This window comes from Montipora capricornis, chromosome 3 (assembly GCF_036669925.1).
Source record: "Montipora capricornis isolate CH-2021 chromosome 3, ASM3666992v2, whole genome shotgun sequence".
Lineage (NCBI taxonomy): Eukaryota > Metazoa > Cnidaria > Anthozoa > Scleractinia > Acroporidae > Montipora > Montipora capricornis.
In genome coordinates, this window is record NC_090885.1 from 59,712,196 (window position 1) to 59,729,979 (window position 17,784).

A 17,784-nucleotide genomic window follows, 5' to 3' on the forward strand; every position below is an offset into this window, starting at 1 on the left:
TTGAACTTTAAATATTTTTAAATATTTTATATTTTAACTAGTTTGTATTTTATTGTAATCATTTTAAAATTTTACCTTTTGTAATTTAGATTTTAGCATTGTTTGTAATCTTAGCTGATGATTTTACCGTGCATAAATAATAAAATATCATATCATATCATATCATCATATCATCACTCGTAGAATAACGGCAAAGCTGGCTATAACGTTGGAGACAGATTGGATAGCATTGCCGGAGTGGGCAATATTCCTGAGACAAGACAGCTGCCAATGGTAAGTCTCCTTTAAAAGCACCTGTTTCTCGTTTTACAGAACACCAACTTTGACACTTTTGTCAAGAACTCCAACTGGGCGGTTTACTTGGGACCTTTTTGTCTTGGCAAAAGGTCTTGGCAGCGGGACGGAATGTCAGCGAGTAGAGCAAACCCTAAATACTCCCCATTCCACTTTCCTAAAACAAAAAATCACGCTAAATGGTTTTAATTTTTTTCATAAACGGTTATTTTTTCTCATTTTTACGCCCAAGGACCAACTTTTGTTGACGTTTTACGACTAACGGTTAACCCCATTGAAAGCCTCCTGTATGCATCCGAGGGATACAGACATCATCATCACCATCTTCATCAACAACATAAACTTGTATTCATCTAACAAAAACAAGCAAGCAATTAAGTGAAATAAACGATAGAGTAGAGGTTGAGTAACTGAGTCAGACTAAATTTATAGATGAAGCACTGTAAGATGTTAATAGTTGCGCTCACTTGCGGCACCCTTATATGTTCATATCTTTCGCTCAATTGCAAATTTTGCTATCACTTTGTTGCCCAGATATATAAGCATTATCATATAAAATTTGTGTATTAAATATCTGTTAGGAGTTCTATATGAGTGGAATTGATCCTGAAGTTAAAACCGAATTAGACATCATGTGGACCAACCAGCATGGGACTGGACCAGAGACAGATGACAAGGTGGAAACGCAAATCATCTTACAATACATGTGTCAACCGTTCCCTGAGGGAAGAGCGACCGTCAGTGTATATTCAGAGTTCGATTGGCATACTTTTCGTAACGGTCAATACTTCACACCTCAAGCCTTCTCAGAAACGAGCTCAGAAGATAGTTTTATCAAACAAGACCGAGGACTTCACGAGCCACTCAATTACTATCGCTCGATGTATCGCCGGGAGAGAAACAAAGGTGAGATATCGATGTTGTCGGTCAAATCCGGGCTCAGGTTGGATCCGTTTTTACCTACAATCAGTGGCAAAAGTAGTTGGGACACTAGTTTCAGAATGGGCCTGAAAACCTCTCAGACGTCAGAAACTAAGCATAACTATCAAAATACCTGTCCACTGAAAACTTCAAAATAAGAGTCCCTCCTCTCCTCAATCAATGTTGAAATAGACAAGGAAATGCATGTTCACTATTGGCAACATTGTTCTCCGGGGGAGGGGGCAATTTTTCAAACTCAGTAAGAAAACCAACTTCAAATGGTGAGTGTCCCAAGACTTTTGCCACTGATTGTAGGTTAAATTGGTGATCCTTATTTAACCTAGGTTGAATATGCACTCTACCTAGTTTAATTAAAGCAACTATCAACCCGGCTTCCAAAAAGGTTTAAGAATATCTATACCTTCCCTCAAGTATGATTTTATCGGTTTCCATATTCATACACTTATCAATTCAGTCTTAACATTACAACATAGTAAGGAAAAAAAAACATGCTCGTCTTAACGCAGCTTTTTTCATTACATACTTATTTATAAGTCAATTGATATCCATGTATAATAATCAAAACTAATCCTAGCCTGACCCTAATTTTTCTCTAATAATAATATTGATAATAATAATAATAATAATAATAATAATAATAATAATAATAATAATAATAATAATAATAATAATAATAATTGTCGCGGCTAATCGCCGTCGCAAGTATAGCAACGACGCAGCTCAACAAGGTCGAACCGAAAGCATACAAAGGCGCCTCTGGCAGCCGCTATACGGTCCATGTGTGACCTTGGAGCACAGCTTACAGCCAGCTGGAATCAGCTGTATGTTGGTTTTTTCTGAGGGGGGAAAACCGGAGAACCCGGCAAAAACCCTCGAAGCAGAGAAGAGAACCAACACAAACTCAACCCACTTATGGCGTCGGGTCCGGGAATCGAACCCTGGCCACACTGGCGGGAAGCGAGTGCTCTCACCACTGCGCCATCCCTGCTTCCCAAAGGCTAATTTAATTTAACCTACGAAACTGTTTTTAGAGAGTCGCTTGATTGGCTAGTTGGAATGACGTAATGAAGTTTTAAATATTGCGGCATTGGGAACGAGAACTTAAAATAGCTTTGCGAAACGAAAGATAGAATGATTTTAAAAAACTATGATGGGGCATGGGGATCCGTTCTCTTTCCTTATCCTCTCTTGTTTGCGATTTGCGCCTGAAATGTTTTAAACGTGTTTTTAAAATAGCTTAAAGTTGTTTGGTGTATTGTGTTGAACTACTAACTGAATTGTTCTTCAATCTATCAAGGAATAAGCAAACCACATTTTAAGGTTAAAAAAAGAAAACGTCCGTAAGTATATCTATAATAGCTAACAGGCAAGAAATGAGTCAAAATCAAACATTTTTTCATTCTCGGCAAACCGCAAATCTCAGAATGACGTTTGCCGTTTATCGTAAACGTGACATTCTCTGTAATGTCTCTTAGCCAATTAACACACAATTAACGTCTCCGTTCAGGACATAAATGTATAAATTAAACATAACAAACCAAGAAGGACATGGGAATCCTCATTTCTGAAAACGTCCATGGATTCTCGGTAGGGTACCGGTTGTTATCTCGCGAAGATGAGCTTCCACTGGTGAAATGTATTTCTATATTCAACCCTACTACGAAAAGTATTCTCAGTTCTACTATTTTGGAATTTTCTGAACAAGGAGATTTTTCCTACCTCCCAAATTTCAACTTTTAAAATTGAAAATTAATTTTGTGCATCATTTGAGTCGTGCAAGCCTTTCAAATATTAGTCTTTTGTCCAGCCAAACAATCCGAATCTCTCTCTCCTTTACAAACTCGGTTTAAAAAAATTCTCTCTAGACGTAAATTTCTTCACATATTGTCATTGAGACTTTATGTGGCCCCTGCACGATAATCTTTATTTTCGGAGCATGGTATAACAGCTGATTCACAACAACATTTAAGGCAATTACAACTGTACAGTAAGCATTGAAACATATTTCTCACTTAGTACGATCGCTCTGATTGGGCAATTTTACGATCCGAATTGGACGGCCCGCTTGAACCCATTGCGTGCTTCGCCTTCGATTTTATTGCCCAAAAATGTATATGCCCTAAATATCTTCCTAACCTGGTTTTCTCGGGCCGGCTTCTTTTCTTTTCTACATGTAGTTAAATTTATAGCCGGCCTTCTTCGCCCTGTTAACGTTGCTATAAATTCTGTTACTGAGATTTTCATAATTCAGCGGAATCTCATCTTCAAGCGCCAACGGCCAAACTGCCAAGATCTAGAGTTGACGCTGAACCTACCAATCAGCATCTTTGCTTCCCGCGGTACATTCGAACTTGACTTCGCCAATAGAAAGCGATGGAATCTGCACTAATCCTTTTTACTAAAAACCTCTAAAAAGATGCCATAATGGTATTCGAGCTGCGAACTAAATAAAAATTCCAATTCACTTTCCGGAGGTGGAGTCGATCTTCCCTACTATGTTCAGAAATTTGATTGATGGAAGCCAAAACGCAGTTTGGCGCTTTGGCGCCTGAGAGAATTATGAAAATCGTAGTAAAAACCAAAACGCGAACTGTAACTCAAATTCATCAAATAGTGGATGAGTAGAGTGGGAACAATGCTCTTCTAACTAGTACTAACTCTTATGTAATGACGAGGAAAATCCACGTCAACGGCGAGACAGGCAGTGTGGTCCAGTGGTTAGGGCGTTGGGTTTGCATGCGGCTGCTCCGCGGTTCGAATCCCGTTCTGACCTCTGGTTTGGATTTGTTTCCGAATGTCCCGGATTCAACCCTACCACGCTTTGTAAATAGCCAAGTGGTTGCCTCCTGCCAGTTGGGGTTCTTAATAATGTTTGTGTTAAGTTTGAGTTGTTACTTTCACATTGTTAACAGTGGAGTGCCTGTAAACTAGCTTGAGAGCTAAGTGCACTTCCACTATAAACAAAGCATTTACATTTACATTTTTTACACAAGTATAGGATCATGAAATAGCCGAGAATACATTTGTACACAGATACGAAATGCAAATAAAATCTATGAATGAAATATTGTAGCCTGCGAACGTAGACGTATTTTTCGGGGAAGAGAAACGACCCCCAGAAATTCGTCTGCGTTCGCAGGCTGGAAATATTGAGGAACCTTAAACGTCCCTTAAATTAACGCTGTTCCAAAGATTGAAACGCTATTCAAAGATTGAACAAGATCGAAAATTGCGAGAAGTTAAGCCGCCAATTGTGAACCAACAGTGCCTTGTTTACAAATTTGAATGTGACCTGCGCGATGCAGGTTATGTTGGTTTCACACGCCGCCATCTGCACCAACGTGTTAAAGAACACAACAACTCTTCTTCATCAATTGGCAAACATTTTCGCCACAAACATTCTTAGGCTCCAAAAGATCTTACAAAGAATTTTAGTGTTTTAACGAAGTGCACGAACAAATTTCACTGCCCCGTCGATGAGATGTTTTATATTCATGAGTTGACCTACTCTCAATATGCAATCGTTTACACCTGCAAACATGTGATTCACAGGCAGACAAGGGTAATTAATTTAAAGAGTCAGTTAAGTAGATCCCTTGAGCCAACAGCGTATCACCCCCAGGAGGATCGCAAATGGATTCACAGTCCAAGTCGAGGAAAAAATTGAGAGAAAGTTATGGGAAACTCAACACTGGACAACTTCTGGGCTAAGGATAATAAGGATCAACTCAATGATGCACGACCGTAGTCAACTTAGCGGATGACAAGGAAGGATCCTAGAAGGATACAGGCTAATTTTAATTTTAGAGAGAGTGAAAATTAAAATTAAAATTAGCCTGTATCCTTCTAGGATCCTTCCTTGTCATCCGCTAAGTTGACTACGGTCGTGCATCATTGAGTTGATCCTTAGTTGGGTTTCAAGTGAAGTTATAGGCTCCCCTACTTTGTCACCTCGAAAGAAAATTTCACGGGAGGCCCACGCCTTAAACCACGTAAATCACCTCTTCGATGGCTGTGTTGCCAGCATGGTTGTCCTGGTGGTGTAGTGGTGATCAAACCCGACTAGTAATGGGGGGACGTGGGTTCAAATCCCGCTCAGGGCAAATTTTCTTTCACACATTTATTCAGTTATATATATATATACAGTTTCAATTTTACCAATCACTTGATAATGACCGAAGTACGGTCGAAACGTCGTCTTTTACCGTTGTTTTTTATCGTTAAACGTTTTAAGAAACCCTTACTTATAAGATATTCCAAAGAACGCTGACTATCGAATTGATCATAATGGTTGGTCCTTTTAGTAGGAATGCAAAACGTTGATTTAAACTACAATCTTTTTTGTTTATATGTTATAGGTTTGTGTACCCCTGATCAAACCAATGCACGAAAAAAATTAGCAGGTGTCAAAGCGATCTACACTCGACAAAATCCTGGTGGAGCAAGGAATGGACTGGAGGTGCCCGAGGAGCGTGATTACTATCCCTACTGGGGCCCCTCGCCTTGGAAGGACATCGCTATCTTGGTCAGCGACAAAAAGACAAACAAGCTGATGAAAGATTATGTCAATAGCCCACATTACGGCGAAAAATGTGAGTGAGTAGTGAACTTCTAGACGAAGCTGATTGGAGCACCGTTGGCTCTGTAACCAATCTATTCACGAGTAGCACACATGTGATCTATTTACAGAAGTTGAATCCTCTTACATGGGCTGAATACATAAATGAGTAACTCGTATTGATCATCGGTTCAGACTTACTTCTAGTTTAAACGTCGAACTTTTTTTGCGCCGAATCAAATCATGAGAATTTCGACGTTTGAATCAAGTAAATTCGACGAATTTGATTTGGGTCGACCCAACTATTCAATTCGACCTGCTCAGTCGGATAAAGCGGCAAAGTGCGACTCTGGATGCAGAAGTCGAACTTCTCATGCGCCGAATCTAATACATAAATTCTTTTCATACTTCAAGGCTTGCGCTTTTTTATGACTATAATCTACTGTCCTCGTGTAATCTCTTGTAACGGAAACTGCTACTAAGAAGCTGTGGTGGGACACAAGACCGATGATCTCTAACCCTAATCCTTCTCTTCTTCCACTCCCCCTCACTTCCCCCTCCCGCTTCCCCCTCCAACTAAATAATCCCCTTCATACGATGGGCCAATAAAGGTAGTGTTCTTGCACGTTGTTAATTATTCGGATAAATCATATGTAATTTTTTGTGCATTTATGTTCTTCATCAGACTTGTGTATTATGCCAAACAAACTGGCAGGGAATAAAGATTGTCCAAAGAAGCTTGGGAATCAACTAGCCGAGAAATGCGTAGCTCTTTACATTAACAAAACCGAGTGTACGGAAAAAGGTGGAAAGTGGACAAAGTTTGTCACAAATTACATTGAGAGAACCGCAGGCGTCTTGAGTACTTGTCATGGTCAAGGGAACATGAGGCTTAAGTATGGAAAGCCCTATCAACCGCATAAAGTGTCACAGGGAGCCGAGGAACTCGATCAGTATCTCCTTCTTCAAGAACCACCTGAGGTGCACTTTGCACCTTCTACTGTCGTTAATCACAACGGAATGAACATGGAAGGAAAATTTTCGTCGTTCAAGTGGAAAGTTCCGGCTTTCCCCAGTAACGTCACCCAGCGATGCGTATTACGTATTAGGTGAAAAATCGTTACTTGTATGTTTCTCAGTTTCCTCCCAATTTAGGAAACGTAGAGGATATTACATGACCGCGCGGGGATACTTCGGTCACTCGTGAGAGATACTTTCAGAACTCGAAGATAAAATTCGAATCTCCAAGCGGCCATGTAATGTTCTGTTTATTTTATACTGATGGAATTTCCTCATAAAACACTACTTTCTAAAATTCATTTTGAAACAGCAAAATAGTGCAATTAAAGTGTGCGGGTGTGCCTGAGCGGGAAGATCTCTTGTATTTGGTGTAACCATGGCGACACCAATATCCTCACACATGAGAGATAAAAATAATATCTTCACTGCCCGCGATGAAAATATGATTCTTTAGTAAAAGAAAAAATCTGGTATTTCATCAGTATCTATATAATAAATGGTACTAAGGAAGCCATGCCCCAGGAGCCTATACAAAGAAAAGAAAGGAATTATATCTGTAAAAAATAAAAAATCCATATCGAACAGATAGTGAAACAATATGACAGGCAAGTCAAAAAGACAAGCTAAGTGAAAAACGTTCTTCGCTGTCTTTAAAAGTTTGCACAGACACGGACACTTCTTTTAATTAGTGGACGATTTCAGTTTATTAATTACGCATTAATTCAGTTAATTGGCCACAACACCGAAATTTTACAGGGGCACCCAACTAGAATATAGTTCAAAACCACTTAAACATAGCATTGTTAAACGTATTTTGGTATTTAAACGGTAGATAAAGGCATATTTTTATGCCCTAAAAATTTTTTATCTGTTCGGATTTCCTAGCTGAAAGTCTAGTGATCGGAAAACTATAGGAATCAAAACTTACCTTTCAGCCAGAAAAAAGGCTCCCGAAAATTGTAGGTGACCTTTTTAGGGTAAAAATCCGTTAAAAGTGGGCAATTATACCATTTTTTCAGATGTTCGAAAATCCTAGGAGAGGCAGGCAAGCAAGAATTTTTGCAACAAATGTTCCGAAGATCCTAGATCTCAAATCGTCTTCCGAAGAGATATTTTCCGAAAATTGACGTCGGGTGCCCCTGATTTTAAACGTGGGAAGAGTGGAGAAATTAATAGCAATATGAGCGATAGACTAAGGGAATAAGGAGAGAATGGAATTGCAATGGCATCCGGTAGGGTTGACTGTATCACCTTGAATTCATTGATTACCGTTAAATTTATATTATCTATGTAGGTACAACATCACGACTGAATGACTTTCCACGTGAATTCACATCCAAAGACAATGACAAGTAAGTCACTTTCAACCAAAGTTCAGTGAAATAAACCATTGAACAACTTAAAATGCACAAACAATCATCAAAATTTACATATCTTGCAGGGTTAAGAACGACCCGAAAACAAAGGCTGTTGATGGAAACACTGACCTCCAGCTCGCTTTGGACACTACCCAGCTGGGTCGAACATTCCAGGACAGATCTCACGTATTCGTCATTAAATCACGGCATCATCTTAAAAAGGAATTCCAGCACCTTGATATTAAATATATTATCAGTATGGGAAAGAGAGGAAATATCGTGCAAGCTTATCCCGCCATGGAATATCGCTTCTTCCCTGAAGAAGTAACGGTGACAACAAATACAATCATATGTTTTGCGTGGTCTGGTAAGCTTGACTTCCTTGCGCCTAAAAGTAGATAACAGCCCACCTCAGGTGAGAAGGGGCATGTCTTTGAAACTCACCATCGTATCCAATAAACTTTGAGATATGTATAAGCGTTTCGGAGTGTCTCCGAAATGAGACTTTATACGGGTAACCTAGCGTTAATTTACCACAGTCATACCAACAGATTGGGAAGTATATTGGCAAAAACAGAACGCAAGCACATAAAATTAAAGGTCCACAGATGAAAAATGAATTAAAGAAACATCGCTTGTCGATTCGGTGTTTTTTCCCCCGCTATGGGAAAACAAAGGGAAAATATCACTGTACATTAATTTTAGCCACAAGCGCCACAAGACGTGCAAGCATGGGTAACTATTTTTAATTATAACGCACCGATTAATTTTTGCGGGCTCTCATTGGATAAAACTGATCACGTGATACAGATCGGACGATAATTATCAGAGAATATCCGTCGTCCGATTTTATATCCGTCCTCTGATTTTATTTCTACGAAAGAAGATCAGGAAACGAGCAAAGGTTCAAGCTAAACTTTTGATTAGTCATGAAAGACACAAAAATTCTTTTTGCAGAAGCCAGTGATGGAGAAATCACAAAGCTGGTTGTCAATGCAGGCAACAAGAAAAAGTCCACGTCACAAAATATGCTCTCAACGTCTGTGAATTTAGTTTTCTTTTGTGTAGGAACAAACTAAAGGTTATATACATTTTTTGTGACAGTCTATTTACCAAGCTACTAGCTACGGTATATAATTTTCATCCAATTTTTATCGTGGGGAAAAGAAAAGAGGTTCCAAAACACTCTTGAAAACATGGAGTCGTCGGGAACTGTACATATCCAGTGCGTTGAGGCGATTTTTTGTAGAAGCAAGAAAAGTTGAAGGAAAGCCATACAGCCGCAATATACCATGAAAGCCATTCGTGTTGGGCTGGATAACTCCATTATCCTTCAACGTTCATAGTCCATGCAAGGCCGATGTTTCTCACTCCAACTTTCTTGCCTGTAATTCCAAAGGGCACCTAAAAACACTACGCATTTTTGCATGTGAAAGACTGTTAATTCGTCGGCTGTCCTCTTTTCGAACAATATAATTGCAAAAACATTTAGAAAAACTGTGTTTTCATTTACGTTTTCAAGCTTTCAATCTTTAAGGCGTTATAAAGAGTATACTTGACATGACAACTAGTCAACATTTCCTCCAATTACTGTGTAATATAAAATCGTCGAGCAAACCTATCAACATGCGTTTTTTGATTACGTCAACGGCAATCGAGCCATTCACATACGCGAAAACTGGCTTTTTTCCCCTTTTGGATCTAAGTGCGTTCTTCTTGAGAAATTAATCGCAGGGTTATAAAATAAATAAACCCCTTTCCGGCTCGCTGGTGCATCGGAGGATAATGCCCCCGGCTAACTGTTCATTTTTCAGACAATCTTTAAGCCTTGGGCATTATCCTCCGCAAGGGGTTTATTTACTAATTATTAAAAACTGGATCATTTGATAATGCAATTCGAGAGTTTTGATTGGCTAAGCCATCATGGGTTATGAGCCATTATACCATGATCTACAAACACGGCAAGCATACGCGTGATTTTTTGGGCCTTTTTATTTTTATTATAGTCTAGTTTTCTATATTTTGGGGTCGTTTTTAATAAAACAATTATTCCACTCGCGGTTGTTGGATATGAGATGATTATAGCCAACTCGGCGCTACGCGCCTCGTTGGCCATCTATCATCTCATATCCAGCGCGCGCTCGTGGAATAATTGTTAATTATTATTTCGTGGTGCGTACTCAACTTATATCCTGCGATAAACGCAATTTTGTGTGTCGCGGAGACAAATAGTAGCTATACCTCAAGTAATATCTACATGTTCCAGCACTCGGCAAATTCCTTTTTGACTTATGGCTGTTTCTGCCTAGGTGGCCTCATACACTTTATATTATAAGCCTTTTTAGGACACCACTGCCAAGCCGGCACTTATGCTGAAGAGAATAGAACAGCCACAACCCCGGGGGCTTCATCTCCTTCTCTTCTCGTATATTGTTGGGGTTTTTAACGTCCCACCGTGGAACTTATTAGCCTCCTTCGCGACCTAAAAACGGCTGCGGTGAGGCCAGGAACTTATGAACATGGAAGATATTTGTGAGACGGGGCCTACGGTTTAAGGTCGGAATTCGAACCCGGGACCTCCCGCATATATGCATGACAGCCCGATGCTCGACCAACTACTGATCCACATGTGTGCGGTTAACTTTAACTTTTATTTTGTACTACAGCAGAGAATATTCTAAAATTCGTAGTGGTTTGATTACCTAAGAGATTAATTATAACATGCGCATTCTAAAGCCAACAATCTCGTCTGCAAGACTTGACATCAACTTACACGATTCTTGTATTTTTAACTTAATCTTTTCCTTTCTTTTAGGTTCAAACAACAACCCGGCAAACAACGCTGGCAAAGGAAAAGCCCGTAAGTATCTCTACATGACATTTTCAGTCGAGCCCTGCTAACTCAAACAAAATCCGATTTCCCTTGCGTTTGAACCCATTATTTTAGTCATTTACAATTAGCTAACTCGACATCGGTTTACTAGAACTGCCCGTTAAGTAGAACTAATTTTACATTCCCTTCCACTGGTAATTCGAACTACGCAAAGAGGTCAGTCGGTAAACGTCAAATGGTCAGAACATAGCTGAACGATATGTCCCAATATATTTAATCGCGATTGATACGGAAGCCGACGAAAGGCCAATAAACTTCTGTTGTCCCAAAAGCACAAAATTTTAAAAAAAGACACATTGCAACAAGATTTCTGAGATCGAATGAAAGAAAGAGTGGTCCTCTCTGGTTCATCCTCGACGTATTAGTATGCGACCCAATACTAAAAAGATAAATCGAGTCCCGTGAGTGACCAAAAATTTGGGTTGTCTTTTTCTTTAGTATGTTTATTTCAAGTCCCAAAATCACTGCCTTAAATTGGTGATAATCCCCATACTTTACAATGGTACGCTGGTTAGGCTCAATTTTCTCCACTCTCTCGAGTCCGGTCTTCATTCAGGAGGGTGGGCTCCTTTCCCGAAACAGCGGTTGGTAATCACGAGCCCATACGATGGTCGCATAAAGATGGTTCAAATGGCAACATGAAATTGTGAGGAAATGTCCAAACTCAACTTGTGTCCCTCTAAAATTACTTCTGCACCTAATTTTCTTCGCGCGGCAAGAATACGGGAAAACATGTCTTTGGAAACTTTTCCCTGGCATACATAAAAGTCGGATCGGAGTCCTTACCTTTGGGCAAAGTAATTTAACTTGCTGTGACCGAGATGCCCAAAAAGCCTCTATGTTTTACACTTATTTCTCTCCTGTCATTTTAATTTCAGAAACGGATCGCACCAATATCTGCTGGATAAAGGAAGGGTGCAGCTCTCTCAAACCAGCGACTTGTAAAAAAAAACCCTCTTGAAGTCATTGATCAAAGGACTAGATTTGACGAGGACTCGCTGAATCTTTATCTGAACAAGGGATGTTACCAGGGTCCACGATTACAGGCTCAGCTTGATAACGCCCCAGCCTCCTGTAACCCGCCCTGTTTCCGCATCACGAAGCCTGGAGAGTACTGTTATATCGGCACGCGCAATAACAACTTCTCTAATCGACGCCACATTGGTAAAATCACTGTCACCGCCGAGACCTCGGCTGCGCCTTCTGCAAAAAGACATTTTCACTCTGGTTTCAAGTTTAACTAAGGCGTCATTGACGGAAAAATGAATATGACTGCAGTATATCTTACTCAACCAGTACTGAGTAGAATGAAAGGTTCTCTAAAAAAAGTTAGACGGCTTCCAAAATCATTGTCTGCCGGTATTATCCTGCTTATCTTCCATGTTGTGTTTTCCGGTTAGGACTTCAAATAATCACTTAAGTGATCAGTGCGAAAGCAAGAACTTCATTTTTTTTTCTGCCGATTATTTTCTCTAATTATTTTTTTCGTTAGATGAAGCTTGGCTCTTTGTATTTGTAGTGCTGTAATGACGATTATTAGAAACACTCTGTTAGAGTACTTCGTTTGAATTTTCGGTGTCCTTCCGCAAAATTTGAAAAATCTCTTTTCTGTATCAGTAAGATTTAATAAAAGAGACCGTCACCAAACCGGGCTAAGAAACATATGAATAAAGGTGGTAGTTTCTAAAGAAACTGTGGTGCTGCGTCGGTGGGGAAGTAGTACACAAAATTTTGGTTTGATCAACGGAGTTGATAATGTAAATTGACCACCGTACCAATTTACATTATCAACTCCGTTGATCAAACCAAATGTTTGGGCTGAGAAACAGACACCGTACCAGCCTCGACTGAAAAAAGCCAGAAAAAGAGTGAAAGAGAGCCAGTGTTTGAGACTTACTTCTACCCACTTCCCAGCCATCGTCTTGTTACCTTTTTCTAGTATGTCCCTGAACCTCAGTTTAAATGGTTGAAAAAATGGCGCTTTGTGATTTTTTGAAATTTTTTTGAAATAACAATCAACTCGTACTCGTTGAATAGTTCTTTCAGAGTATTTTCTAAAGTCACCACAGTAGTGATGCAGGTACACCCAACGACCAATTTGTTGTAAAATGTATTATTATACCCCAGTTAATGAAAATAAATGTTATTAAGGCATTTTCAGGTGTTTTTCAGTGTTGCTGGGAAAACATTATCTGTTTCTTTTTCACAGCAAGACACACAAGAAATTTCCCAGCCAGCTAGATAAAATTGGTTGGTTTCCCAGCCAGCTGATCAAATTTATTTCCCAGCCAGGAATTCCGTGCGCTTTCAAATCCCTCGACCCAAAACGACCAAACAAAAGCGACAAAACCGGGACAAAACAGGTTTTTTTTCCGCAAGCGCAATCACTCTGACCAGCCGTCGTATGTTTGTGACTACTCTCTGGGAGAGGGAAGGGGTTCTTTTTTTTTTTTTTAGTCGTCCTCAGTCTTCAGAGTCTCTACAGCCAGCTGGGGTTGAAATGCTAGGAAAAGTCAGCAATTCCCAGGCAAAACCTCTATCAATAACAAAATTTCCCAGCCAGCTCATCGAAACACCTGTATTTTTGCCAGCCAGCAAGATTCCTCTGGGGAACAGATAATGTGAGGAACAGATTCGTTGTGTGCCCCTGTAGTGATGAACAATGCGCAAAATTGGACAGGGATTTTTTTATGGTGAACCGCTCATGCGCCGACCGAGGAAATGGAAGACTAGTTTCCAGTCCATCCTCAGTGGCAGAGATTCGATAAAAGCAGGCTCCAAAAAACTTTCGAAAAGGATGTGAATTGCCTCAACCTATTACCAAGTGATAAATTGCATGACTTAAGCATACTTTAATAACACCACTACTAAGGGAAAAAATTATGATCTAGAGTCGAATCGTGCTGAGGGAATCGTTTAATTTGAGTTTTATGCAAAGGAAAAAAGAAAAGAGGCAAAAAAGAGAAAGACGTTGGCCAGCATTGTGAATTTCACAAATGTTGAAGAGTGGAACTCATTGTAACATGGGCTCTTGGGAGCTTGGTCATTCTTGGACTGGTCAATTTCTATCTGTCTCAAAAAACAGAAAGAGTAAACCCCGCCCCTCTTCAACGAGGCTCACCAACTGACTTCGACTATTGTCGGCCTATTAAGGCATTGTCCTGTGTTTTGAATTTCTTGGATTCTTCCTTTTACACAAACTTATCTCGCCAGGTTGGTCTTACAGAACAGCATCAAATCCGCCTACGCCAAGTTTGCTATAACAACTGTAGTGACCGTAGTGCTAGCTTTGCTCAGGGAAATAGATTCATGAAAGTTTGCAATTAATAATGCCCTCAAGACTGTTTGCTTTTTTTCTTGACCTGTGAAAAGCATTTGATGTCATTGAGCACCATATCTCGCCAAATTTGAAGCTTGTGAGGTAAAAGAGAAAGCCACATTCTGGTGCTTTTAAAAATCATTACACTTATAAGGTGTGTAATTATTACACACTTTCTGTGTTTCCTTACACACATTGGTGTGTTTGCGTAAACCGTGATATAAAACAGTGAAGAGGTATGTCACCACTACACACCTTGGTATGTTAGGGAACTCAGGTGTGTTATAAAAACACAACTTATTTTAGAGTGCATTATGGGTATTGCATGATGCAGTATTCCATAATGCATTATTCAATACCACCCAAAATATCTGAAAACAAAAAAAGTAATAAACAATAATTGAGGAATTCTGCTTTTAGGCTTGCCTTAATGTGTATGTGTAACATTTTGCCCTTTTTGGGGGTAGTTCAAACGGCATCACCCTGATTTGCATAACTGAATACGTCACCAACATGTTGCGGAGCTTTAGCCATTATTGTTGATCATTATATTGGGCTGTACGCGGGATGCCAATTGCAAAAAATAGTCCGAAGCTGATATATAAGAATATTCAAGTTTACTGTATTCTTCTTTAAAACGTTGCTCTGTGCAATCAGCAAAGCACACACCCGCCTCACAAGCGACACACGCAGATCAAGGACTACGAATGGATTGATGGTAAGTTCTTTTCAGCTTACAGGGTTCGTTTTAACGGGTCTGACTATTTTCAATTTTTGACTAAATACTCATTTTATAATATGTTTATATCTTCTCTCAGAAAGCTCGTTTTGCATTTAATGTGAGATGATATCGTACCCGATTTAATCACTTTTCATCGATTTAACCATTAAGTATATATAATTTTCAATCCACACGTTTTAAGCTCGTTCCTGACGATGTCAGGTAGAGTTGGGTGACAAAAATCGGATTCCTTCTTCATGTGTATTTACAAATTACTTTCTCTCAAATTCAATATTCCATTTTATTTATATTGCTTTGATTGCACTGCCTCTTAACATCTCTAAATATTAATTCCCCTTTAAATAAAACAAGATTTGTTTCAGTATGTTATAATTAAGGACAAAAAACTCTTTAAGATCCTTTTTACGTAGGTTACATTTTGCATTAAGAAATTATTTGACTGAGGCAATTTGTTAGACTAATTGAATTGATCAGGCATCGACAACTCACCAATCATTCTTGTCACTTATTCTCAAAGACACTCAAGCAAATACAATCACGGTTTTAAATTCCTGTGCCGTGAAGGTGTTGTCGAATGAGAAACAATGCAGCCTTCGGGCTGAAAAATCATTATTGTTAGTATTGTTAATGTCGTAATCAGCGTTATTGATGTACAACCTATAGCTAGTCATAGAAATCTAATCTATGTCACTACTCAGCTCGTTCAATTTGGTTTGTTTCCATTCTGAGAAGGTTGATTTATATGTTGTAATTATCTCTATTTTCGGCTCTGGCAAATAGAATTGCTGTCTTTGTAGAACAGAAGCCTGTGACGGAAAAACAGGAGTTCCTCAGTAGAGAAAAACATCTGTGGCCGGTTGCTCCAAGGCTGGTTAGCGCTAACCGCTAGTTAAGAGCCTATCAAAGCCAATAGGTTTCCATGGTATTTAACGGTGGTTAGTGACATATTTAATCCACACTGACTTTGGTCAGAATGGTGGAAGGCGATTTGCTCTATTTTGTTACAGAAGTCTCAAATTAAATCCCTTGACTATAACGAAAATTCAGTCAGTAGTATATTTGGATAACGCAATATATCCATTCAATGAAATAGGACAATCACATGACTTTTGGAGGGCATATAATAGTTTACTTGTGGCCCAAGTAGCATCATTTGCGCCCGAGCGGAGCGGCATGTTCTTTTGTTGAACGGTGTTGACAAAAGTTACATTATTAGATTCAACAAAGCTGTATTCAGTCCCAGGCCACAGCCGCGGTTGTTACTATGGATTAGTGCGCACGGGGATACCCAGCAATGTTGAAAGTTCTGACCGGAACTATCGTGACTGCCTAGCGTTACAACCGGATGTCACATTTAGTATTCAGATGATTGACAAGTGAAATAGGAGACAGAGAAGTATTGTGAAATAGGAAGGTTTTTGAGGAGACACAACGCAAACCACACGAGGATCGTGAGACCAGTTATTTTGTAATTTTTGTTTCATTTTCGTTATTAAACCCGGAAATTGTCTGTACATCGTGAGTGCTTTTGTGTGCCGTACAACTTCGGGACATAAGTGGTGCCGGGACCAGGATACACAGGGAGAAAAGGAGTGAAATCTTCAACACAAGGCCTCGTGCAAACATGGGAGACTCAGATAAAGAGAAATCCGACCAAGAGGAGACGGACATTTCAGGACATGAAAAAGATCTCGAGAAGAAAATCAAGAAAGAGATTGACAAACTTAAGTTCTACTTAGAGGAAGGTGATGAGCTGTTAGAAGACTGCGATTACAGCGAAATCGCGCTTACGTGCAAGCGAACAGATGAAATTCAAGACCGCCTAAACGACCTTGTGTCAACACTTCAAGAACTAAAAATCGACCGTGGAATATCGACGCGGAGAGCCGTGAGACAGTGGAAAAAGGACCTGAAGGCTACATACGCGCCGCTTCTGGAAATGAAAACCAAGCTGGGCAAGGCTTTGGAGGAGAGAGAGCGAAGTAAAAGTCAAAAGGCCGAGGAGGAGAAACTCAGAGCCAAATTCGAGCAGGAAGAGTAATTTAGACGCGAAATCCAACAACAAGAGAAGGAACTTTGGGAAGAAAAGATGAGAGCAGAATTTGCAATGGCGGAAAAGAAAATCGAAATGGAAAAAGCCGCGAAAGCCGCCCGTGCGAAACTACCAGAGCTTAAGATAACCCCTTTCAATGGCACTCCAGTTGACTGGATCAGGTTTCAGAGCATGTTTACATCACAAATACACGACAAGCCATTATCCGACGAGGAGAAATACGGATATCTTTTGGAGCTGGTGGCCCCTAAGGTGAGGAGTAGATTAGCTAATTTAAAGCCGGGTGCGCTGGGGTACAAAACCGCATTGGACAGATTGAAAACTGAGTTTGGACAGAGTAAAACTGTTGTCGCTGCACATATGGAGGAGATAATTAACTTGCCAATGACCAGAGGATCAAATTACGAAAGGGTGCGCGAACTTTATGAGAAGTTGAGCAAGAATTTTGACCCGTTACAAACTTTGGGGGAGGGAGAGATGCTCAAGGGGTTCGTCCTGTCAACCTTAAACAAACTCCCCCAAGTGAAACCCGATCTAGTGAGGACGGACGAGGGGTGGGAAGATTGGAGCATGGAAAGGTTGATCGATTCTATCCAAAAATGGCT

The 17,784-nt window shown here is 39.9% G+C and overlaps 2 protein-coding genes and 1 pseudogene across 3 annotated transcripts in view; all 3 read left to right on the plus strand.

Moving 5' to 3' along the window:
* The first annotated feature begins 206 nt into the window (after positions 1 to 206).
* LOC138041526 (protein DD3-3-like) lies at positions 207 to 12,709 on the plus strand (annotated as a pseudogene).
* Positions 12,710 to 14,962: 2,253 nt separating this feature from the next.
* LOC138043549 (uncharacterized) overlaps positions 14,963 to 17,784 on the plus strand; it is a 15,296-nt gene continuing 12,474 nt past the window's right edge. For both annotated transcript variants that reach the window (XM_068889881.1, XM_068889880.1), the window contains exon 1: positions 14,963 to 15,102. The gene's annotated coding sequence lies outside the window, so the exon portion shown is untranslated. The remainder of the gene's footprint in view (positions 15,103 to 17,784) is intronic.
* The window catches only part of LOC138040667 (uncharacterized), a 1,944-nt gene continuing 1,393 nt past the window's right edge, over positions 17,234 to 17,784 (plus strand). The window contains exon 1 of the mRNA XM_068886349.1: positions 17,234 to 17,784. This exon is cut by the window's right edge and continues 1,393 nt beyond it. Within this exon, the coding sequence (XP_068742450.1) occupies positions 17,234 to 17,784 (551 nt within the window).